This window comes from Hippocampus comes, unplaced genomic scaffold (assembly GCF_001891065.2).
Source record: "Hippocampus comes isolate QL1 unplaced genomic scaffold, H_comes_QL1_v1.1 scaffold92, whole genome shotgun sequence".
NCBI lineage: Eukaryota > Metazoa > Chordata > Actinopteri > Syngnathiformes > Syngnathidae > Hippocampus > Hippocampus comes.
In genome coordinates, this window is record NW_017805379.1 from 3,110,371 (window position 1) to 3,128,531 (window position 18,161).

Below are 18,161 nucleotides of genomic sequence, written 5' to 3' on the forward strand. Positions count from 1 at the left end.
GAGAGAGAGAGAGAAAGGCGAGGTAGGGTGAGAGAGGGCGAGAGAGAATCAGAGAGAGCGAGAGGGAACACTAACTGGGGTAGCTATGGAGATAGTAGCTTTCCCTGCTCGCTTTCTTTGACAGGTGTCGAGGAGTGGGATAAAATTAAAAAAAGTCTAAGTCGAGGTGCCTGCAAGATGTACGGCAAGGGCAAGGGAGCCGTGGTCCCCTCCGATAGCCAAGCGAGAGAAAAGTAAGTCAATTATCACTACTTGCGTGTGTATGTGTGTGTTGGAAGGGGGGGGATAGTAGCTTTCCCTGCTCGCTTTCTTTGACAGGTGTCGAGGAGTGGGATAAAATTAAAAAAAGTCTAAGTCGAGGTGCCTGCAAGATGTACGGCAAGGGCAAGGGAGCCGTGGTCCCCTCCGATAGCCAAGCGAGAGAAAAGTAAGTCAATTATCACTACTTGCGCGTGTATGTGTGTGTTGGAAGGGGGGGGGGCGTTGTTAGCCTAGCCGTGGCTAAACTTGCTAACTTGGCTAACTACTGTCATTCACATTTTAAAGTGTGCCTATTTATTTGCCATTTTAGCCCGGTTCAGCCAAACCGCAACAACCGCTTCCCCGTCTCTCTTAAGTTGAGCTTTAAAAGTGTACCCACGATTCGCGTGTGACCCTCCCTCCCCCGTACGTGCTAACTAAGGCGGCGGTGGTGAGGGGGGAGCTGAACAATGCCTTGTAAGCAACCCGGGCTGAGAGGCTTTGTGTCCCCCACCGGTAAAAATAGATAAACAGCTGTTTGCTGGTTGTTCTTTGCTCCAGACATTCACCGGCTCGCAGGGCCACCTCGAAGCCGCGCATGGTTGCCCGCTGGTCGGATGCCATTCAGCCAGCCCCCCGCGGTTTGTTTGCCGCCCTAAAAACTTTGTATTTCCCCGTCAAAACTACCGGAAAGTGCCGGTTTTGGTGGTGCCGAACGGAGCCGGAGCGTTTCAGAGGGTCATCGGCGCGGGGACTGGAGCGCTAGCGTGGGAAAGAGCGATCTCAGCTGCCGGTCTCTTTGTCTGATGCCGATCGCTCGGTGGGGTCTGGTTGTAGTGCGCTTCTCAAGTGTGGAATGAAAAGCACCGGGTTAAAAAGTTGAACCATCGTGCAGTTATCTTTTCCCATCACCGGCACATGGACCACTCAGCCAGGCTGCCTTGGGTCGACGAGCTCAACGATCGATCGGGACTTCTGAGAGAGCTATTCTGTTGCCTTTGGAATCATTCGTTCTAGTTACCAACTGTAACCATAAGAATGTTAACTGTTCAACTCACATTATTAACTGCCATACAAGTGCCCACTCCAAAAAGTTAAAAAAAAAAAAATCTGGAACGTGATGTAGTGCAGCAAATGCGAAAACTTCTCCTAACTTTGAGCTGATTTTTTTTTTTTCGTGCTGAAAGTTTATGGTGGTATGACCAAGACCATAACCAACGCAACGCGGTCTCACTGCTAGCATGTGTGAATGTTTCAGGTGACATAAACCAAACCGTCTGATTCGGCATGGTCTCAAAGCCATGGAGCAAGTGTGAAACCTTCAAGTGGGACAAACAAGACCATCACTCGGTCAGCCTGGTCTCACAGCCATGCAGCGAGTGAGAAAGCTTAAGGTGATGCCAACGAGACAGTCTCTAATTCTGCACAGTCTCGAGGTTTGCCAAAAGTGCAAAAGTTAAAGGTGGTACAAATGAAACTGTCTCGAAGAGCGCATGGTCTCACAGCCGTGCAGCAAGTGCTAAAGCTGAATCTCCTCTTGAGAGAGATTTTTTATCATGCTGAAGCTCAAAGAGAAAAGTAAGTCAATTATCACTACTTGCGTGTGTATGTGTGTGTTGGAAGGGGGGGGCGTTGTTAGCCTAGCCGTGGCTAAACTTGCTAACTTGGCTAACTACTGTCATTCACATTTTAAAGTGTGCCTATTTATTTGCCATTTTAGCCCGGTTCAGCCAAACCGCAACAACCGCTTCCCCGTCTCTCTTAAGTTGAGCTTTAAAAGTGTACCCACGATTCGCGTGTGACCCTCCCTCCCCCGTACGTGCTAACTAAGGCGGCGGTGGTGAGGGGGGAGCTGAACAATGCCTTGTAAGCAACCCGGGCTGAGAGGCTTTGTGTCCCCCACCGGTAAAAATAGATAAACAGCTGTTTGCTGGTTGTTCTTTGCTCCAGACATTCACCGGCTCGCAGGGCCACCTCGAAGCCGCGCATGGTTGCCCGCTGGTCGGATGCCATTCAGCCAGCCCCCCGCGGTTTGTTTGCCGCCCTAAAAACTTTGTATTTCCCCGTCAAAACTACCGGAAAGTGCCGGTTTTGGTGGTGCCGAACGGAGCCGGAGCGTTTCAGAGGGTCATCGGCGCGGGGACTGGAGCGCTAGCGTGGGAAAGAGCGATCTCAGCTGCCGGTCTCTTTGTCTGATGCCGATCGCTCGGTGGGGTCTGGTTGTAGTGCGCTTCTCAAGTGTGGAATGAAAAGCACCGGGTTAAAAAGTTGAACCATCGTGCAGTTATCTTTTCCCATCACCGGCACATGGACCACTCAGCCAGGCTGCCTTGGGTCGACGAGCTCAACGATCGATCGGGACTTCTGAGAGAGCTATTCTGTTGCCTTTGGAATCATTCGTTCTAGTTACCAACTGTAACCATAAGAATGTTAACTGTTCAACTCACATTATTAACTGCCATACAAGTGCCCACTCCAAAAAGTTAAAAAAAAAAAAATCTGGAACGTGATGTAGTGCAGCAAATGCGAAAACTTCTCCTAACTTTGAGCTGATTTTTTTTTTTCGTGCTGAAAGTTTATGGTGGTATGACCAAGACCATAACCAACGCAACGCGGTCTCACTGCTAGCATGTGTGAATGTTTCAGGTGACATAAACCAAACCGTCTGATTCGGCATGGTCTCAAAGCCATGGAGCAAGTGTGAAACCTTCAAGTGGGACAAACAAGACCATCACTCGGTCAGCCTGGTCTCACAGCCATGCAGCGAGTGAGAAAGCTTAAGGTGATGCCAACGAGACAGTCTCTAATTCTGCACAGTCTCGAGGTTTGCCAAAAGTGCAAAAGTTAAAGGTGGTACAAATGAAACTGTCTCGAAGAGCGCATGGTCTCACAGCCGTGCAGCAAGTGCTAAAGCTGAATCTCCTCTTGAGAGAGATTTTTTATCATGCTGAAGCTCAAGATGGTATGCTAAAAAAGAAAAAAAACTCAACATGGTCTCACAGCTGTGTGGCAAGTTAAAACTAGAAATGACTAGTATAGAACAGAACATCTCATTCTGTGCTATGTCATGACAGTTCCCCGTGTAAAATTTGTAAGAGATTTAGGGCATCTTTTTACAAAATTTGACCAGGTTTTAAGGCGTTTGGAGGTAACTCCGTATTGGCGCACTGTCGAAGCCCACTTCCATCTCCCGCTTCCCGTTACCCGTCCCGCTTTTGCCCCTCGCGCTTCTACTCCCCGTGTTGAATTATTGACACGGACCTGAGCAGCTTCTCTCAGGCGAGTGGAGTGAGATACGGCGGGCCGGTGCTCATCCATGTTTAAAGAAGGTGGTCGCTATTGTCAAGAAGCTTCCTCGGCCGTGCGCAAGGTGTGGCGGTCACGGGGTAGCGCGGGGAAGATTTTGCACTTTTGTGGGAGCTGACCCGAAGCTAACGCAGCAGTCTACATTTTCACTCACTGCTCCGTCTTTCCAGAGGACTATAAAGAAGAGCCTCCTTTTTCTGTGTACTTGAGACAGTTTGACAAGAAATCAACCATTGACTATTTCAAACATCCCAAACTCACATACGTAGGGCCCAAGTACGGATTTTTTTTTTTAAGGCCAATTCCCATGTTTGGCAAAAATCCAATAATTAGATAAGTAATTTAAAACACATCTAAAATAACTTGCTGGTAAAATATGCATGATGCCATTTCATGACCCTCTAAAGCAGGGGTGTCAAACTCATTTTTGTCAGAGGCGACTTTGGAGCTACGTCTTCCCCCGGAGGGTCGTTATGACCGTGAAACCACAAAAATGTTGAATCCTCTCATCGCATTATTATTTATACACAACAAATTAATGAATTACTAGTTTGGAAAACAGTCAACTACAACAATTTGGAGGGTCTCAACGTTATTCATGACAATTTGACATTTTGGTACTGATTTCATTAAGGGTCATGCAAGTTTACACACATGATGTGCTTTTGCGGGCCACATAAAATGATGCGGCGTGCCGAATCTGGCCCCCCGGGCCTTGAGTTTGATACCGGTGCTCTAAAGGGACAAAAAAAAAAAAATTGTCTTTCACATTTAACACAATACAGAGAAAAGTATTGATCGATAACAAGCCTGCCAAATTTGAATGAAATAAAAAAAAATAATAATAAATCAGACTCCAGCTTTAGAACCGTGTGTCCGTTGAAGGCACTTTTCACCCTTCACTTGTCAATCAAATAATTACTCAAAATTGTTTATCCGTATGTGTTGAAGCTAATGTGGCTCAGACTACTGGAGACAAATTCCTTATTATTATTATTATTATTATTATTTTAAACGCATATGAGCACATTACAATGTAAGACAAACATTCAAAGGTTCCGTTAGCGGCTAATCGCTACTAACAGCTCAGTAGCATGTCAGTTCTCGTTGGTGCCACGCTTTTATTACAATCTCTGTTTTGCTGCAGCAGCCTGTTTTCTTGTTGCCCCGAGTCTCCTCTTGGATGAAACGTGTCTCGAAATCACAAAACCGAAGAGCACACGTTAATGTTGGCTTGCATTGTTGCTGCGGCGTCATGCTCCGCAGTCGTCATTATTCTGCGGTGGCTCGTTTTCTTGCGGCCCGCAGTGTCTTGTTGGATAAAAATGAGCATCAGGACAATCAAAACAACAAAAATTATTAGTCGTCAAGGAGGCAGATCACCGATATCTGGAGCTGACATTCATTTTGGGTAAAAGGGAAAATACTGACACCTCCTCTTACCTTCTTTCCTCTCCCCAAGCTTCCATAAACTTGAATAATGAAACAGGGCAGGTACACGCAAACACATGTACACGCCGCCCGTAAAAATTTAATGGAAGGACTCTCATCCACCATGTAAACATGAATGGAACCTCTCATTAAATATTATTTATTTATTTATTTATTTTTTGTAGCTTTGCCATCGTTTAAATCCCCAATGAAGGGATGAGTATGTGCGCAGGTAAGCACTTCTTGTGTGTGTGCGTGTGTGTGTGTGTGTTTCGTGATTTGCAAGTGATGATGTCTTCCACTCTACACCAGCGGTCACTAGCAGCTTTGTGACCGACAAATTGCAAAGGAGCTCGAAGGAAAGTGGTCAGATTCTTGCGGCCGTGCGGTCAAGTGAGTGAGTGAGACTTGGTGTGCGTGTCAGGGCGCAAGCTCGCGTTGTCTGAGAGGTTGTTAACAGTACGGCAAGCTTGGGTCTTTGGTCTTGGTCTTTTTTTTTTTCTTTTTTTCTTTTTTAATTACTCATTTGGCTTAGAATCACAAACAGTGGTACCTTGAGATGTGAGTTGAATTCTTTGCTCGACCACGCTTGGAACGTAACTCTCTCATGTTGAATCATTGGTTCCATTGACATGAATGGGAATTGGATTAATCCGTTCCAGCACCTGCAAAAAAAATAAATAAATAAATTGTCGTGTTTTTTTTTTTTTTTTTTTTTTTTTTTTTTTGTGGGGGGGGGGATAGCACTTGATGGTGCCGAACTTTGTTCATAATTAAATAGAATTCAAAAGAAGTAGTACGCTGCCACAGATACTCTGCCCTGTACATTGACGTCCCAGCTCTTCGCTGAAGATAAATATGACTGAGTATACACTTTATGCTGAATGTCTAAATGCATCGGTGCACCTTTTCTGTTTAAGTGTCAGTTGCGTAGAGAGATATATATGCTTTTCCCATGATGTGTTGGCATTAGCATTAAGCTACCTGCGCAATGGCTAAGCTATGTGCTTGTTTAAAATAAAAATCCTTCTTCGGGGTCGGCACCGGATCCTGAAACGTCTTCCCCAATGTGGCTAAAGAGTATAAAAAGCTCTTGGCCACACTGGCATGTTGTTAGCCACATCATCACATGCGTTTATGAGACTAAACTTTAGCCACAATTAGCCACATGGGAAATCAATAAGCTTTAACGTTGTGGGCACAGTTAAAACCACCAATTCTATAAGTGCAAAAGTTAATCAATTATAGTTAAACTCAACTGTAGCACCTTTGTGGCGGGCTTTTGAGACATCTCGGAGAACCTGTCTAACGTGGGAGGCTTGCGTCACCGTGGCAAAAAAAACACGTTTGGGCGCCCGTAACGCGGCTGAGGAGGCGCTTTAGTGTTTCTTGAAGAGGAGAACTTTTAATTCATCCGTCCCTGAGAAACAACCTGCCAAAATAGCATCCCGGCATAAATTATGATCAGCGCTGGAGGCCAGAGCGGATGACTCATTGGCGGTGATTGTCATCAAAGTGCGGCTAGCTCAACCTTTACGTTAATCATCGGCGCTCTGGAGTCGTGCGATGTTTGTTGCGGTGAACTGAACACAATACAACCTTTTGGCGTGCGCGCGTGTGTAAGCGGTTGCTCACGTTGTCACCTCAGGCTGATGCATTTCACGGCCAACGCTTATTGTAACTTGGTTTTCAGTCGAGCTGGGAGAGATGACTTTTTAATTAGTTCCCCTTTTGTCTATACAACCAGCAAATAGTCATGACATAATTCAAAATAGGAATCGCGCTTTGTTTTATTAGCATTCTGCTTTTGCTATTATCGCTTCTGATTCCCCTAAACAAGATTCCACTCGCCCTGCCTCAAATTTTAGGAGCAAAATGCCACCATTTAGGAACCGCCGGGAGCCCTGTGTCAACTCCAACCTGCTGACTCGGCATCAAGGCAACGCTTTGGCATCCAGGTTCTCCCCGGACCGGGTTTTTCATCAACCGACCGCTGACCGACAGCGGGCTTACTTACCGTCCCTCTCATTAGGGCGCGATTGTCCCGTCATGAGGTCTTTCTCGCCAACAGCGCGCTGTCATATCCGCGCCGCCGCTCGATTGATGGTCCGTTAATGGCCTATTAAACGCGACTAAGAGAGGGAGTCGGGGAGCAGCGATGTCGGGTCAATAGGGGGTTTTCCCGACTTCTCAGCACGAGTCCGCTGTCTGTTAATAGACTAGGTGTGTCCCCTGCTTTTTTTAAAAAAAAAGAAAAAAGCCATTTGGACTACACGAGCTGCCGTTTGTGACCTCCGCGATGGCGTTCGCTGCCAGAATCGCTTGATTACTAGCCAATTAGCCACGTAGTTACGTCTGATGCGCAGGAACAGCAATAACGCTCCTGGGTCGGTATGCTTATTCCAAGTGTGATACTCAAAAACCGAACCTGCCAATTGAGCCATGCGAATCCAGCCTATCCATTAAAGCACAGGTGTCAAACTCAAGGCCCGGGGGCCAGATCCGGCCCGCCAGGTCATTTTATGTGGCCGGCGAAAGCAAATCGTGTCTGTCAACTTGCTAAAATATGTACCGAAATTTGAAATTGCCATGTGTAAAAAAAATTACATTGAGGTTTTGCAACAATTTTGTTGCCCAGTTTACACTCACTTCAACAATAATTGAACAGACTACATGTATTATAATTGACTTGACTGATTTCAAAACTAATAACCTATGAATTTGTTGTGTACAAGCAATAATTTTGTGGTTTCACTGTCATAACGGCCCTCCAATGGAAGACGTAACTCCAAATTGGCTCGCGACTAAAATGAGTTTGACACCCCTGCATTAAAGAGTCAAAATCAGCAGATGCTAAATTTCAGTCACAGACAGATCAGACTGTTTCTTTGTGCGAGTTTTACGCTTTGCTCGGCGCTGACAAGCGATCTGCCGAGCGCCTCTCGCTCTGTACGCCCACCATTACATCGAATCGCTTGTTTGTAAACTGCCGCAAACGAAAAAAATTCCATCCTGAACCGTTTGTCTTGAGCTTGCTGTTTGCATTTCAGGTTGGCGTTGTACGTGTACGAGTACCTGCTACACGTCGGAGCACAGAAGTCGGCACAGACCTTCCTGTCTGAAGTAAGATTTTGGTACCACTTTTAAGGCCTTCCATTAGAGGAAGCTGGGAGCACCTGAGAAAAACCCATCAAAATGCAAAAACACCGCCTGCACCGTAGACCCTAAAAGAAGTCCTTTGAGGGTCCGACTGGATGTTGTCGCTGATGTCCTCATGACGATTGCATGAGCGGCGGCGGCGGCGGGCGAGCTGCGGTGTGCATTTTTTATGAGGCCACCCGATAAAGTTACGGCGTGTTTTCCTGGCATCAACGCCGTGCGTGATGTCAACTCAGCAACACCCGATGCGGGCCACCCAAACAAAGCCTCAGTAACTTTAGACGGATAGAGACAGGCATTTTTTTCCTATCCTTTTTCAATTTTATAATTATATATGTCGACCTACCTGTGGATGAAATAAAGTGGTACCTCTACTTACGAATGCCTCTTCAGATGAAATTTTCAAGTCACGAAACGCCACAAAAGGAAAATATCGCTTCTTGTTACGAAAGAAATTTAAAGATATGAAAGGTAAAAAATAAAGAATGGCCCGCTTCTCGCAGCTCCGGGTTTCCTGAAAGCAACGTACTTGTAGCTGCTCTGCCATTGGCTACGACCGAACATCTTCCTGGCATCCCATTGGCTAAGAGGGACCTCTACCGTATGTGTCTATGCAGCGTCTTCGTCATTTGCCCCTCGGGCCATGAGGCGTTGCGATATTTTGACGTCAATGTGAATCACCCAGAAAAAGTGTTCTCCAGTCGGGCGATTGCTCACTATGCTGATGTTTGCCTTGGACATTTTCGAAGGATTGTTAAAAGCCGACAAAAGCAGACGTCCTTTGCTCAGGTCTTGACAAAAACGCCAGGTAAAAAAACCACTTCTGGGAGAGCACATGAACTAAAGAGGGCAAAAACCAACGAGGACGCAGTTAAAAGTTTAATGACCATCATTAAATATTCTTTACTCTCTTCTTTGTTTTTGACATGACGCACAACTCTCATTTATTGTGCAATAATTAAATTGTAACATATATTTGCTCCATTTTTATGCTTTAGAAAACATTTATGTCTGAATTTCTGGGGCCTTGGAACGGATTAGGGCATTTACATGGAAAACGCGCCTCGACTTACAAAATTTTCTTGTTCAGAAATTTCTTCCAGAACACATCAATTTCATAAGTAGAGGTACCACAGTAGTGACGTGTGTAGTCTCTGCGGCTAAAATTCAAATATGACAAGCGAGGCAACCAAAAAAAAATCCCAAGAACTGAACAGAATGGCAACATTTTCAGTGGAGACATGGCCCTCCCGTACCCGACTGGTTCTTAGCCCCTGAACGACAGTATGCCAAGTCGCCTTCGTGGTAGTGACTGTGAGTCTTTCTTCTTCCTTTCTTAGATACGATGGGAGAAGAACATCACGTTAGGGGAGCCTCCTGGATTTCTCCATTCGTGGTGGTGGTGAGTGTCACGAGTTCCACGAAGCTGTCGCACTTTATTGCAGTGCTTCCTCTTGGGATAGAATTGAAAAAAATAAATAGATACAAATCAGAAACATGTTCACCGGGGGTGTACCAGAGTCTCTGGCTTGACCAGACTCACTGAGGGGTGCGACCCCGACCCCCCCGAAGCCCTCACCATATCCGAACCCCGCCCACCCACCTTCGCTCTCCGTGCTCTCGTGTACGAGTACCTGCTACACGTCGGAGCACAGAAGTCGGCACAGACCTTCCTGTCTGAAGTAAGATTTTGGTACCACTTTTAAGGCCTTCCATTAGAGGAAGCTGGGAGCACCTGAGAAAAACCCATCAAAATGCAAAAACACCGCCTGCACCGTAGACCCTAAAAGAAGTCCTTTGAGGGTCCGACTGGATGTTGTCGCTGATGTCCTCATGACGATTGCATGAGCGGCGGCGGCGGCGGGCGAGCTGCGGTGTGCATTTTTTATGAGGCCACCCGATAAAGTTACGGCGTGTTTTCCTGGCATCAACGCCGTGCGTGATGTCAACTCAGCAACACCCGATGCGGGCCACCCAAACAAAGCCTCAGTAACTTTAGACGGATAGAGACAGGCATTTTATTCCTATACTTTTTCAATTTTATAATTATATATGTCGACCTACCTGTGGATGAAATAAAGTGGTACCTCTACTTACGAATGCCTCTTCAGATGAAATTTTCAAGTCACGAAACGCCACAAAAGGAAAATATCGCTTCTTGTTACGAAAGAAATTTAAAGATATGAAAGGTAAAAAATAAAGAATGGCCCGCTTCTCGCAGCTCCGGGTTTCCTGAAAGCAACGTACTTGTAGCTGCTCTGCCATTGGCTACGACCGAACATCTTCCTGGCATCCCATTGGCTAAGAGGGACCTCTACCGTATGTGTCTATGCAGCGTCTTCGTCATTTGCCCCTCGGGCCATGAGGCGTTGCGATATTTTGACGTCAATGTGAATCACCCAGAAAAAGTGTTCTCCAGTCGGGCGATTGCTCACTATGCTGATGTTTGCCTTGGACATTTTCGAAGGATTGTTAAAAGCCGACAAAAGCAGACGTCCTTTGCTCAGGTCTTGACAAAAACGCCAGGTAAAAAAACCACTTCTGGGAGAGCACATGAACTAAAGAGGGCAAAAACCAACGAGGACGCAGTTAAAAGTTTAATGACCATCATTAAATATTCTTTACTCTCTTCTTTGTTTTTGACATGACGCACAACTCTCATTTATTGTGCAATAATTAAATTGTAACATATATTTGCTCCATTTTTATGCTTTAGAAAACATTTATGTCTGAATTTCTGGGGCCTTGGAACGGATTAGGGCATTTACATGGAAAACGCGCCTCGACTTACAAAATTTTCTTGTTCAGAAATTTCTTCCAGAACACATCAATTTCATAAGTAGAGGTACCACAGTAGTGACGTGTGTAGTCTCTGCGGCTAAAATTCAAATATGACAAGCGAGGCAACCAAAAAAAAATCCCAAGAACTGAACAGAATGGCAACATTTTCAGTGGAGACATGGCCCTCCCGTACCCGACTGGTTCTTAGCCCCTGAACGACAGTATGCCAAGTCGCCTTCGTGGTAGTGACTGTGAGTCTTTCTTCTTCCTTTCTTAGATACGATGGGAGAAGAACATCACGTTAGGGGAGCCTCCTGGATTTCTCCATTCGTGGTGGTGGTGAGTGTCACGAGTTCCACGAAGCTGTCGCACTTTATTGCAGTGCTTCCTCTTGGGATAGAATTGAAAAAAATAAATAGATACAAATCAGAAACATGTTCACCGGGGGTGTACCAGAGTCTCTGGCTTGACCAGACTCACTGAGGGGTGCGACCCCGACCCCCCCGAAGCCCTCACCATATCCGAACCCCGCCCACCCACCTTCGCTCTCCGTGCTCTCCCCTCCTCCAGCGTTGCATCTTTCTTTCACCTCCCGCTTCCTGAAACAATGGATCCAGATGGTTGGGAAAATGGATGGCCTCCCCCTCCTTACCCTTTTGTGCCCCCCGCCACCACCACACACACACACACACACACACACACACTTTTCTCCTTTTGTTCACGCAGCAGAAGGATTCTTAGCAGATTATCCCGTTGCATTCCAGTCTCCTTTTATGCCAGCCGTCCCCAGTTTCTCCCCTTTGCGCCCTTAAACCCCCTTGTCACTGTCATTTATGCCCCCTGGCTAAGGTTTTGACCGCAGGGGGTTCTGCATTTACAACACAGAAAATCTGCCATTTTGCTCGTTTCAATCCGGCGCGACAGAGGATGTGTCGTCGAAAGCGCGCTCATCAGATGTCCCGCCGCCGCGACGTGTTCCGAACAGCATATGGGCTCGCATCCTAAGGGGATAGAAAAGTCCAACGCCCGCTTACGTTCACCACAGTAGACGACATTAAACTCTTCACCTTAAGCAGATTGTTCCGATCCGTGGATTGAAGTCAAGACTAATCCGCGCTCACCTACGGCGACTTGCGCGACGACACCGCCGGGATTTGGACATAGCCCCGGAGTAATAAGAGCGTGAACCGGACCCCGAGGCCCGCAATAAATTAGCTTGCTCAATTAAAAGTGAAGCTGTTTTACACGCGCATATATTAGCTCGGACTGTTGAGTCAATGCCATTGGCAGTGAATGCTAAAATTCCTTTTATTGACCGTGTAACGCGCACTTAGGTTTAACGGCCTTTGTGCCCGGTCGTTGCTTTAGGAATCCCGAAAAACTTTTCAAACATTCTTTTATGTCCGGAAAAGAATGATTTGCTCATTTGTTCAGATAAAGTATACATCTGAAATATCAATGTATTTTTTTTTTGTCAGTAATAATACGCATACATTTGCTATTCTTCAAAACTTACAATGTTCGAAATTAAAATATTAATAAAACTGAAGAAAAAAAATGGGAGACAGCGATACATTTATCAAGAGAAACTGGATTTTGTGTTAATTGGCAGTGTTAGTCACGGATGGTTCTGTGCCAAATTACCAATGCACATATGACAATCGAGCAAATATTTCATGTAAAATCACAGACTGTGCGTAGCCTTAAAATTGTATTTTTGGGGGAGAAAAAAAAACGTACAGCAGTGTAACTTTTAACCTCTGGGGATGATTCTGCTGAGTCATAAGTACGAACGCCGGGGCCGGCGCAGCACCATCAGCAATATGAAAACCCAAGGACGTGTTTTTAATAGCTACTAAGAGGATGGACAGAATGATAATTCAGAGAGGTTACAACCCGGGTTAATGTGGGTGGGGGCGGCGGCGGGAGAAATAGCAAGCATGTCATGGTCAATCCTCCCATCAAGCATGCGTAAAATGTCAAGAAACACGTCGAAGTCGTCTTAAATGCACTTTTGGGTTGAGCGGAGCAAGGGGGGTATATTTTAAGTTTGGTGATCATTTTGAGTAGTCACAGTTAAAAACTGATGCGAGCGCCCGTTCTTGTGCCTCTTAGCTTTTGTTTTTGGTCTCGCTACCTTTTGAGCTCCTGTGCCCAAAGCCGTTTATGATCATCGTTAAGCATTGATATGCATGCCGGCAGGGCGCCCGCGGTGCACTCTGACCTCATGATAGGGGAAGGCTAAGTCGGATAATTAGTTGACTTTTTGGGATCAAAACATCTATAAGTTCACACAGCTCGGGGATCGCCGTCTGCAATTAGCGGGACATGTCGGGGCTGGGGGGGGTTGTCGTCTGATTGGACACGTGTTTAACTGCATCCGTGTTTCACCCAGTTCCTCGCCCACTCATTCCCAATCGATGAGCAAAGACTGATTCTTTTGAACCTAAGTCGAAGGAAAAGAAATTTTCAGGGCGACGAGTTTTAATGTCCGTGGTCTCACTTTTTGTAAAAAAAGTCTGGTTTAGAAGGTCTGGTCTGATTTAGAAGGAAGAAAAGTAGCAAGAAAGTTTGTGAAGAAGCAAAATAAACAGGCAAAAGATAAAGTTATGGTCACAAATAAAAACCCAGCAATTGACTGAAGCCACAAAACCTGAACCCCGCTGATTTCAAAGTTTCATTTTAGATATTACTTTTTTTTTTTTTTTGCCATTCAAATTCCTCAGCATTGTTTAATTAATAACACTCTATCCCAGCTGTCTTTGGGCACTAGGCGGGGGACACCCTGAACCGGTTGCCAGCCGATCGCAGGGCAACACTCTTCCCCGTGCAGTCAAATTTAGAAGACATATTTGTATTCACTTTACGTGGAGTTGAACTTTCCCCCTGTCCTGACGTTTCAGTGTATTCTGGGACTTGTATTGCGCCGCTCCAGACCGACGAGAGACCTGCGAGCACTCCAGTGAGGCCAAGGCCTTCCACGACTACGTAAGTGACGTGCTCCCAGTCCGGATATTCTTTTCTCACCTACACTCACGTTCGCTCCAATGCGTTTCCAAAACAAAGTTGACATTTCATGATTTGACACTTGGAGACATATGATGCCTTCATTTTCACAACTTCAAACCGTTGGCAAGTCTAACGTGTGACATTTTCATGAAAATATCCCCAAGGAGCAAGAACTACCGTAGATTCAGATTCCATCTTTTTGTTGAACCCCAAAGTTTTCAGCCATTTAGACGGCATCTTTTTCCCATAAATTAAATTTCTGCCCTGAGAGACGCTTTTTAAGGTTGAGCGTGTACTAATCACTTGAGAACCTCAGTCATAAACCTTTACACAACACAGACATGGCACAATGAGTCCAGAATCGCTGACTCAACATCATTTGCTATGTGCGCTTAAGCGGTGACGCTGCGCCAGAACCGCAGAAGCCCCTCAGAAGAATCCCAGAAGCAAAGCGTGGTCGGCTCAAAGTGCCCCGAGACGACTTCTTGTTACTTGGAAGCGTGAAGAAGCCACCCCAACTGTATCGTCTGCTGTGTCAAAATCCTGCGTTATGATGGATACTCGCTGGTCAAGACTCTGTGTGTGCGCATGTGTGCGTGCGTGCGTGCGTGCGTGGATACGATACAGTGTGGGGAGATAATGGAATAGAGTTCTAATCCCGTAATCCCGGCACTGGGTTGATGCTAAACCAGGGATCTGTGTGTGTGTGTGTGTGTGTGTGTGTGTGTGTGTGTGTGTGTGTGTGTGTGTGTGTGTGTGTGTGGGGATGCGATTTTGTCTGTGTGAGATATTGTGATTGTTTGTCCCGGTGACATTGTGTGATTTGTAGTGTTGGTGTGTTTGTAGGTTTGTATTTCGAAGTGTGTGCGTGTGTGTGATAGTGTGTATGAAGTAGTGTGATTGTGTACTGTATATTGTCTGTATAGTACATGTGCAGTATTGTGTGATTGTCTGTTATATTGCCATTGTTTTGTTCTGTTTTCGGTGTTTGTGTGATTGCATGTGAAGTAGTGTGATTAAGTGAAGGAGTGTATGTGTGATATTGTGCGACTGTTTATGTCATCGTGTGTGTCTGTGATATTTTGATATTGTGTGCGTGTGTGTGTGATATTGTGTGATACTGCATGTGGTTTCATGATTGTTTACACCTGTGATATTGTGGCGTGTGTGAGATTTTTTTTTTTAGGTGCGTGTGCCTCTGTGATTGCATGTATGAAGTCGTATGATTCTGTGTGTGAATGTGTGTACATGTCCGATAATGTGTGAGTGTTATGTGCGTTTGATGTATGTTTACTGTGCGTGTGTTTGTGTGTGCGTGCACGCATGTGTAATTTAATGACTCAGGGCATCTTTGGCAAGCAGCCTGTACAAGAGGCGGGGCGGAGGGTCTTCCAACCCCGTGTGCGTGTGTGACTGTCCGACACGGTCGCTCACTGTCTGTATCTAACACTGACAAAGCCAAGAAGACAGGCCTGGTTTAATTTTGGCTCCGGAGCCCCCCAGGGCTCTCAAGCCCCCCCCCCCCCACCCCCGCACCCTCCAGCACAGGTCCTCTCTGCTGGTGAACGGCTCAGCAAGAAAAGGAAAGACTTTTGTTTGTTGGTCTTATCTTTACGAGGGTCGGGGCACGCTTTTAGGGCCTGCTTGGCGTTTATGAGGCGTTATCAACATGATGAGATGAAGGACTTTGGGGGGCTCTTTATTTTCACTATCTTCAACAGTAGTTTATTGATGCTAGTTGTTGTCTTTTTTTTTTCCCCTTTGTGTGGCAATTACAGTTTGTATGGGGGTAGATCTGGTAAACAGAAGACGCTTTGGTCCTGCTGGAGGTCCGCTCCGACAATGCATCTAATCCCTTTGATTCCACATGACTTCGAGTGAGTCCTCGAGTCTTCATTCGGTTGAATTTAAAAGATCTTAGGCGGCGTTCGCACCTGGAATACACTCAACCGAAAGCGTGTTGACTTGATGTGGTGCTTCTGCTTTGGTTAGCAATGCAGTTTTTTGTTTTTTTTTTAATTGCCTTGTAGATAAGACGCTGTCCTTCTTGAGTCATGAAATCAGCTTGAATACTGTTGAAAGATTCCATGCTTATGTCCACCTGGGAGACTGTGAGTGCTCCCAATTTGGTTAGCAACAGCGTTCGAAACTCCAAAGGTGCCGTCTCCACAAAAAAAAAAAAAAAAAAAGGCATTGTTAAAGGGGAAGCCATGTCCAAAATGTTCCTTACAATCATCTGTTCTGTGCGAGCCCCGCTAGTCGAAGCACTACTTTGGTTAGCGACGGGATTTCAGAAAGGGACTCGGCGGCTAAAGTGTGAACGACAACAAAGATCGTGACAATCCGAGGCCTCGCTGATGGCTAAAATTCGAGACATTGAAGTGGAAGCACACCAGGCAACTCAATTGGAGGTCTTGTGGGCAAGACAGAAATTGTCTGTCAAAAACGTCGCCACGAAATTAACTAACAACATCCAACAGTGGCTACAAGTTGTCTTTGTGAATAAAGTCAGCCGACAATGTGAAGCAATATCTGATCCTGCAATCTGCCTCCTCTACACGGTGGCAGACATATATTCTTTTTTTTTTTTTAGCTTCTTGCTTTTTATCCCCGTCTTTTTCTTGGCCTGTGCCGTCTCTGTGGAGTGCGAGCTGAGTGGATGTTGTGTCTGCGGCGTATTAGCGCCGTCATCCGTCGTGTGTGTGTGTGTGTGTGTGTGTGTGTGCGCGTGCACGCACGCGTGCGCGCCCGTCTGCTTTCAGCACCCAAGCCCCGTGCCAGTTTTGAGGAGCAGCTGGGCTTTCTGTCTGTCCGCCGTCGCGTCCCGGCCCCCCCGCATCCTGTTGAGCGCAATGGCCGCGTGTTTTGACTGGGCTGATAAATTAGCTGGATCACCGCAGTCAACTCTTTTTGCCTCTCTTCTTCTCTCCCGCCATCTACCTCCGATCTGTCACTCTTTCTCTGTCTGTCTGTCTGTGCAATCAGGACATCGGGTCAAGGAGACGGTGATGAGGTACATATCAGTGAAGCAGAATGTACATCAGTAGCCTCTCCGGGCAGGGACTCACAAACATGCACGCATTTATTTCTACCTCCTCCTTCCATCTCATGTTTATGTCCCTTTTTTTATCCCCGTGAAAGGTATCAGGCACAGGTCAATAATGTGTTGAGCAATATTGATTCATCCAGTCTCACGGCCCTGGATGTGAGACGGCAAATGCTTTTGGCTCCATATTGTGCCGTTACTAGCGTCGTTAGCTTCTCCCGGCTGGATTTAAACCCAAATGAACCATCCAAATGAACGCCCGGATGTTTTTTTTTTTTTTTTTGACTGCCCATATTCAAGTGACACGTATTGACACATCACGCTGCCATGACACATATCCAAAGTGTGCCACTTGGGACTAGAGCGTGAGAATCCAGACCAAGCCAACGTGGCATCTTTGCAAGGGCGCGTAAAATGTTTGGAAGACGCCACAGAAACACTCGGGTGGCCCACCCGCTGCTGCTCGAAGCGCAACTCACGCCGTTTACGGGGAGACATCAAAGGTTGCGCATTTTATGTCGCGCGTCTGCGGTTGTTTGCCTGGGGCCGGATGATCAAAACTTGCTTCCTGCGCAGCAAAGAAAACGGATCACCTCCCCCTGACCCTGAAATCAGCCATAGTGGGGACAACCTCCATGTAAGAGGACTGCGAACTGCCTCAATTGCATTCACATTCCTTATTCTGGGCCTCGATTGAGTTAGTCAGTACCTAATTGCTTTGTATAGGTTGTCTGAATACTAATTAGAACCCCACTTGTGCCAACAACCTCCTTCCAGCAAAATGAAAAACAGAACCTATGCAGACGGTCATCTGCCTTGTTAAATTTTTATTTGGACGTTTGTTGGAAAACAATCCATTCCACGACACTGGCCCAAGTTGTTCAGATTTTTGGAACTAATTTTCCATCCATTTCAATCAGCCTGCCATGCATGTTTTTGGAACGCGGGAGGAAACCAGAGTACCCGGAGAAAACCCATGCGGGCCCCGGGAGAACATGCAAACTCCACACAGGAAGGCCGGAGCCGGGATCGAACCCACGACCTCTGTACTGTGAGGTGGACGCGCGAACCATTCGTCCACTGGGCCGCCCAAAACTAATTTTCCCCAAATGAAATAAAGGAAATAGAAACAATTCTGACTTTCTCACAAGTCATCATACCCCCCCCCCCCCCCACCCCCGGGCACTTT

At 46.3% G+C, this 18,161-nt stretch overlaps 1 protein-coding gene across 3 annotated transcripts in view; it reads left to right on the forward strand.

Annotated features, from left to right (window-relative positions):
- Nucleotides 1-18,161, forward strand: part of LOC109517378 (single-stranded DNA-binding protein 3) — a 36,042-nt gene continuing 17,881 nt past the window's right edge. The window contains exons 1-5 of one of the 3 annotated variants that reach the window (XM_019872530.1): nt 1-132; nt 327-427; nt 8,028-8,100; nt 9,477-9,538; nt 13,821-13,905. In XM_019872530.1, the coding sequence (XP_019728089.1) occupies nt 372-427; nt 8,028-8,100; nt 9,477-9,538; nt 13,821-13,905 (276 nt within the window). In that variant the 5' untranslated portion in view covers nt 1-132; nt 327-371. Of the gene's footprint in view, nt 234-298; nt 428-8,027; nt 8,101-9,476; nt 9,539-13,820; nt 13,906-18,161 lie in introns of all 3 variants that reach the window. The other 2 variants (XM_019872529.1, XM_019872531.1) reach the window with 2 other exon arrangements.